Source organism: Lipotes vexillifer, unplaced genomic scaffold (assembly GCF_000442215.2).
Source record: "Lipotes vexillifer unplaced genomic scaffold, Lipotes_vexillifer_v1.1 scaffold70, whole genome shotgun sequence".
In the NCBI taxonomy this organism is placed as follows: Eukaryota; Metazoa; Chordata; class Mammalia; order Artiodactyla; family Lipotidae; genus Lipotes; species Lipotes vexillifer.
Genome location: NW_006789896.1, coordinates 1,792,774 through 1,799,142, shown reverse-complemented (window position 1 = coordinate 1,799,142; position 6,369 = coordinate 1,792,774). Strand labels below are relative to the sequence as shown.

The 6,369-nt window shown below is 44.5% G+C and overlaps 1 protein-coding gene across 1 annotated transcript in view; it reads right to left on the bottom strand.

The window, feature by feature from the left end:
• Positions 1-405: 405 nt before the first annotated feature.
• Positions 406-6,369, bottom strand: part of SF3B3 (splicing factor 3b subunit 3) — a 46,822-nt gene continuing 40,858 nt past the window's right edge. The window contains exons 19-26 of the mRNA XM_007462961.1: positions 5,536-5,741; positions 5,281-5,437; positions 4,199-4,324; positions 3,558-3,770; positions 2,954-3,052; positions 2,135-2,278; positions 1,421-1,525; positions 406-1,018 (exon numbers count right to left, since the gene is read on the bottom strand). Of these exons, the coding sequence (XP_007463023.1) occupies positions 878-1,018; positions 1,421-1,525; positions 2,135-2,278; positions 2,954-3,052; positions 3,558-3,770; positions 4,199-4,324; positions 5,281-5,437; positions 5,536-5,741 (1,191 nt within the window). The 3' untranslated portion in view covers positions 406-877. The remainder of the gene's footprint in view (positions 1,019-1,420; positions 1,526-2,134; positions 2,279-2,953; positions 3,053-3,557; positions 3,771-4,198; positions 4,325-5,280; positions 5,438-5,535; positions 5,742-6,369) is intronic.

Sequence of the window (6,369 nt, the reverse complement as noted above, 5' to 3'; positions counted from 1 at the left end):
CTTACTGATCCTTCCTAGTAGACAGATGGCAAATGATCATTTCAGGAGCTGTGGAAGTAAAAGGAGCATCTATTAAGAGATAGGCAGCTGGAACTCATGCCAAATCCTTCACTCTAAGGCTTCAAAGTAGAAGGGAGCTAAAACAGGGAAGAAGAAACCAGCCACCCTTCCTCACTATCCAATGGGAAGAGGTATGGATGACTATATAATTATTATCGAGCCCAAGTTTCATCTGCATAGTAGAAAAGACTAGAGAAAGCCAAAAACCATCACAGAGCTGGGAGCATGAGGCCACAGGGTGCCAGTCCATGTTGGTAACTGGAAGGAGGATACTCAGTTCTTCCTGCTCCAACTTGGGCTCCAATCTCCCACCTAGATTCTCAGAAAAGACACATGGACACCAGCCACCTTAAAAGCTAGGTTTGTATTTCTGGTTAGGTTCCAGGGTGGCAGAACTCTGGAGTTGTACTATATCCAACCTGGTCCCCACCTCAGCTTGTCTCCCACCTCCCACAAAGATAACATCATACAAAACTATATTTACAGATAAACCAGGTAAAATTTAAGGGTGTGTACAAAAGGAGAGAGCAGAGCCAAAAATATCAACGCAAGAAAGCTCTGGGAAAAGGGACACTGTATTCCACACCGGAACCTGGGGGCAATGTATTATGTACCAGGCAAGGAGAAGTGTAGCAAATCTCAGGGCCAATTTTAGGGGAAACCAGTCACTCCAGGGGAAGAGTGGATGGGGAAGAGCTACTAGCTTTAATGTTACAAAGTCTTAATTATACAGCCACCCTTCTTCTGTCACATGGATTCAGAGCCAGGTGGTAAGGAAAATAAGGTCTCTGACAAGCCCCACAGGAAAAGGAAGGGCTCAGAAGGCGTAGCGAGTCCGGATGTCCTCAAGCTTCTTGGACACCTCAGGTGGGGTTCGGTCCAGTTCTTCAGAGACATTCTTTTGTTTGTTGGGCTCCATGGAGTTGAACTGCTCACAGAGATCTCCATCAATCACATTCTAAGGCATGACAAAATGAGAGGAAGAAAAAGGTTAGATGCCCAAAGAAAATGGCACATGCTAAAAGAGCAACTGCAAGGAAAGCATTTTATTCTCCCTCAGAAACCTGAACTACATTTACAGAGCCGGGAATACTATTCTAAGTTGACCCTTAGTAGCCAGAGTTCAGATTAGCAAAACTGGGTGAAAACTTTTCTCTGGCTATGGTCTGCCCTGAGGGAAGAGGTCTCTGAATATCACTAACTACTCCTCTCCCACATTACTGCCTCCATCAATCCACATCCTCAATGCTCCTTCATTCAGGACTGTTCCGATTTTTAAGCGAGGGAGGCCCAGAGAAAAAGACTGGTTAAATATGCTGAGGATCCCCCTTTTCAACTCGAGTTTCCAAGGAAGACCTACCTTAACAGGGAAGTAATAGGAACGAAAACTGAGGTGGTCTCGCCCACAGAGAGGGGGATGCTCGGACCGGAGGTGCATTTCCACATGCTGGAAGAAGTCATGGTCCTGGCAAAGAAACAAAGAATCTGTCACTAAAAGAAAAAAGTGATTTCAACTACTAGTCTACAGTTTCCAAAGCACAATGAACAGAGAAGCTATTGATTTTTACCACACAAGGAGATGTTAAGTATCTAATTGTTCCTCATGACCACAGGTTCTCCTGCTACAACAAGATAGCTAAAACCTGAAAGAAAACCCCTCCGTATTTGCAAAACATGAGAGAAAACACCATATGCAAAGAGTGGTTTGTAAAGTCAGATTCCTAACCACAGCTTCCTTGGCTGCAATTACATAAACCAAATCTAGCCAAACCAAGAGCTGACTCTAGGAGGCATTAAGTGTCCAGTCCACACCATCCCGTCATTCCTGGTCTGTGGGGTTTGGTTCTGGGGCTTCAGCCTCTGACTAACCAAACCCTAGTACAGTATAAAGGGGGGGGGGGGGGGGGGGGGGGAATCAAGATTCTTATCTCCCCAGGCACTCCTGTCACTTTATAAAAATTGCACAACACTCCTAGTTGCAGATGGAGACAAAATGGGTTGCCATCTTAGGCAGATTTAGCACCAAGAAACAACCTTGGGAAGGCAAAAGCCAGATCAGTGTAGAAGATGTCACCTCATGGGATGTGAACGGGACAAGGATGCCAATTCCTCCTGACAAGGTGGTATAGACAAGCGATTCTGAGCCTCCAGGGATCAGCGTGGTCTTCTGTAACGAAAGTACTGTCTCGCCCACGTGATAGTTCATGATCACTTCTGCCTGCAAGTTGAAACCAGAATAGTGACTATATGTGCCCTCAGGAGCATGTTCTAGATTCCCAAGAGCAAACAGTGCCTCCAAAGGCCAGATTTCACCACCTCTGGAAATTCAAAAATTACTAAAATTTAAAAATACTTTGAAATGTCCTTAGCATTTACTTAGAGCTTAATGCCCTCACTAACATGCTGAAGTTAGATCACTTTTGATTTATAACTACAAAACCTTTTTGTTACATTATCAAGTTTGCAAAAAGAAGGTAACCACAGAAAAGTATAAAAAACAGCAATCTCTAGGCTTGCCCTCTAAAATGGATCTATTTTTAAAAGTCCAGAGATACAGAAGTATATGTCTACAGGAGAAGAGTAAAGCCCAGGGCATACTTCAGAGAAGAGCTGGTTAGTATCTGGAATGAACCTGTGCAACCATCCTTTCTAAGGAACCCACTATGCAGATTTATACTGCTAAAATGTCTCAGAAAAATTTCTCTTCTATTGTCATAAAAATGGGATAGTAACTTGGTCACCTTGTGTCAAACCCACCATGCACGGGAGAACACTCAACATAGTCACACGCACTGTGGATAATTCACTAAAGAAATGTTTCCTCGGTGAGGGTCATGAAGAATGTACTACGCAGGCCTGTGCCCCTCCTTTGCGGTCCCTTCTGCAATCTTACCTTCTGAGAGGCCCCGTTGAGCAAACCCCGGTCCCACAGGGCTTTGTTTCCTGTGGGATCCTCATCCACTTCATCATTGGTGTTAGGTGGGAGCCTCACCTACAATGAAGTGACACAAATCACAGGGCTGGGTCCTGAACCTACTCACCTCGGTCACCAAGCAACGTTTGCCCCATGTCCTTGCACGCAAACCTTGGGGCCCCGAATTTGGCAGAGGCCTGAGCCCAGGTCTCCTGCACCTGTTCTGATGTCCGAGGAGTGACAAACTCAAAAGCAAAAAAACCCCAAAAACTAAAGAGCAAAAATGGAGACCACAGAACACAAACAACAAAAGCCAGACTGGGCTTTAAAAGATAAGCCAAAATTTTGGCAAAAAGTAAAAATAAATATTAGTCCTTAGCTCAAACTAAATCTATCATTATTAAATCATGTTGCATGGGGAGGAGGGAGGTGAATGGGGTGTGGGTAGGGGAAACTTAAAGAATTTTATACCCATTTTTACTTTCCATATCAGAGATCACAGTCTTGGGTCATTGGCTTTACCACAAACAAACTGGGTCAGCTTTCCTATACATCACTGTAACCCAAGTAAACATCAACTTACGACACAAATGTTGCCAAACTTGTCTGCCCCAGCCACAGTATCGTAGTCCAGGAGGCTAGCTGTTGTGACCCATCGGGGGTAGGTATCATCAGCAAAGATGATAAGCTGGTTCTCATTACGCTTGTAGCGAACCCAGATGAAACTTTCCTGGACATCAGATACAATTACCCTATGTCCAATTGTCTGGATCCCAGAGATGTAATTGGCGATATGCTGGGAAAAACAAGGACAGCAATGGGTGTAACCTTGGGGTGCAGAATCAACAGAAAGTCTAGGTTACTGTGACTGCAGCATATATATGGTCTGAAGAATGGCACACACCAAAGAAGAGGAGTCAGCAATAAATTCCTAGAAGGTGGGAAAAAGAGCTATCTGGTTTTCATATAGTGGAAATATATGCCCGTCACAGTTAAATTCCTTACAAAAGCAAGGAGAGAAATCTGGCTCTTAGTGTAAAGAAGTCAAGAAACCCACCTACTCCTCCCCTTCTCAAGTCTCAAGGGCCTAGTTCTTAACCTGGCATTAAAAGACAAAGAAGGTCCTGATAAAGACATATCATTCTAACAGTTGCTGTCCACCACCCCACCAGGGTCTCCTCCTTCCTCACTAGCTACATTTGGTACCTCTACCAGCATGTTTACCTTGTTCTCACACTTTCGGAGTAACTTCTTCTTTCCCAGGTCATAGACTCGCAGAAGCTTCCCCACACCAATCAACACCCTCCCCTGGAATGGGGCAATGGCAGCAGGGACCTCTTCCACTGGAGTCTGTGAGAGGAAAAACAGGTGATGCAGCTATTAAAACATACAGCCATACCCCCCAACCCAAAATGCCTTCTACAGGCATCTGTCAGGAAGACAGACAGCAAGTGATCACCTTTTGCTCAGAGAAAATAAACCACACATACAACAGTCTCTATAAAACAGGGTGTTTGGGTAAACACTCCACTTCCCCAAGTGGATCAATGCCACAAGTGAAAAAGAAGTCCTGGTACCTGATGAACACTTCAGAACCCATGTGAATTCAACTGGCACCATTAACTAAATGTGAAGCCTCAATATCAGAAAAGTGACTGTGGGACATGGAGGTAGGGGAAAGAAGTGCTAGTTTAAGGGACATCTTAGTTGTAAGGGAGACACAATGAGTTTAGCACAAAGAAGCCTCTGTGAAGTAACTATTTCCTAGAGAACACTCCCCTTGTGAGACGCCTGGAGAAATCACATTCATGTGCTGTCAGTGTGGAAGACAGAATAGGAATTTCTTCTATTTTAAAAATTATGGTAAAATATACATGACTAAATATTTAAACCATTTTCAAGTATATAGTTCAGTAACATTAAGCATATTCACAGTGTTGCACAATCATCACCACTATCCATCCCCAGAACTTTATTATCTTTCCAAGGGAAACTGTGTAACCATTAAACAGAAATCCACATTGTCACCCCTGCCCCGAGAATAATTGGTTAGAACTGCTGAATTTTGGTCACAAATTGCTGCCTACTTAGTAAGACTAGAAAACAGGGGCTACTTCAGTATGCATCTATTCCCCATGGAGGGTGGTGAGCACACAGGCCTCCTGTGGGACCAGCAAGCAGCGGAGCTTCACTGGAGCATTTTCCACGTGCCACCAAGAGATGGATCAGAAAGACCTGATCCACAACCTACACAAAAGTGGAATAGTAGGACCTAAGAACCAGGAAAACCACTGGTTGGTTCCTACCTTGTGCAAAAACTCCAGTTTTTCCCCATTGTTCACGAGCTTGTAGGTATAGACAAAGCCCCCCGCTACAGATCGGGGGTTCAGTATCAGGTCTTTGGCCACGCCCACCAGCACATACCAATCATCGCCAGTGTTGGAGAACCTGCACACAGCCACACTGCATTTACAGAGAAAGAATCAGGAGTCAGGTATTAGTCACAGCCCAGAGAATTCCCATTCAAGTCTTCAAAACTCTGTATGTCCTGGGCTCCTTACCTAAAAGCAGCTTCATTCTGTTCTAGCTGGACAAGGTCCAGTGTGTTCCCCTGAATAGGATTCATCACTCGGATCACAGAGGCCCACTGTCCATTGCCAGCCTTAGGAGCTCCAAAAATGGACTCAGGAAGGTTTTCATTGAGGAATGCAGCTGCCATCTCCGCAGCCAGCTCTCGCTCATCCTCTCCTGCTGCTTCTACCATTTCCTAAATCCAAAGAACCAAGGAAGAGTTGGTGTGTTCAGAGGTGGGTGCTGGGTGAGAAGTGGACAAGTAGCAAGAACACCTCCAGGGAGTGTTCATAATACACAAAGTAGCCAAGTATGTCCACCAAAATCGGGATCAAAGAGAGAGGTATACAGACAAGGGGAAGAGGAAAGATCACTAAGGGGAAACTAAAGAACTAACATCAGCTGTGGCGAACACACTTGACTGGCGGTCTGAGAAACATGAGGATGAAAACATCTTTTTTCTATCTAACCCATCTGATTTCTCTTGCTAAGACTACTTGTTTCTTCTTTTCTAGGCCAGATACAGTTTTACATAGTTGGGACCATTTGTTTTTTGCTGGGAAATGATTTCTGGAAGGAGCTGGTGTTGTGGGCAATACAAAGGCAGTCTCCTCTGGGCCCAAATTCAGGAAACAGACTGTTTTGGAAGTTCCAGGACTGGAGAACCATTCCAGAGAAGTAGCTGAATACTGAATAAACCCAGCTCAGCGTTTTAGTCCTAAGTCACAAGAAAGCCTCTAAAACTGTGGCAAAGGGATCTGCTTGAAGGACCTGAAAAGAGCCTGGATCTTCAAATATAACAAAGACTACAGCCTAAATTACAC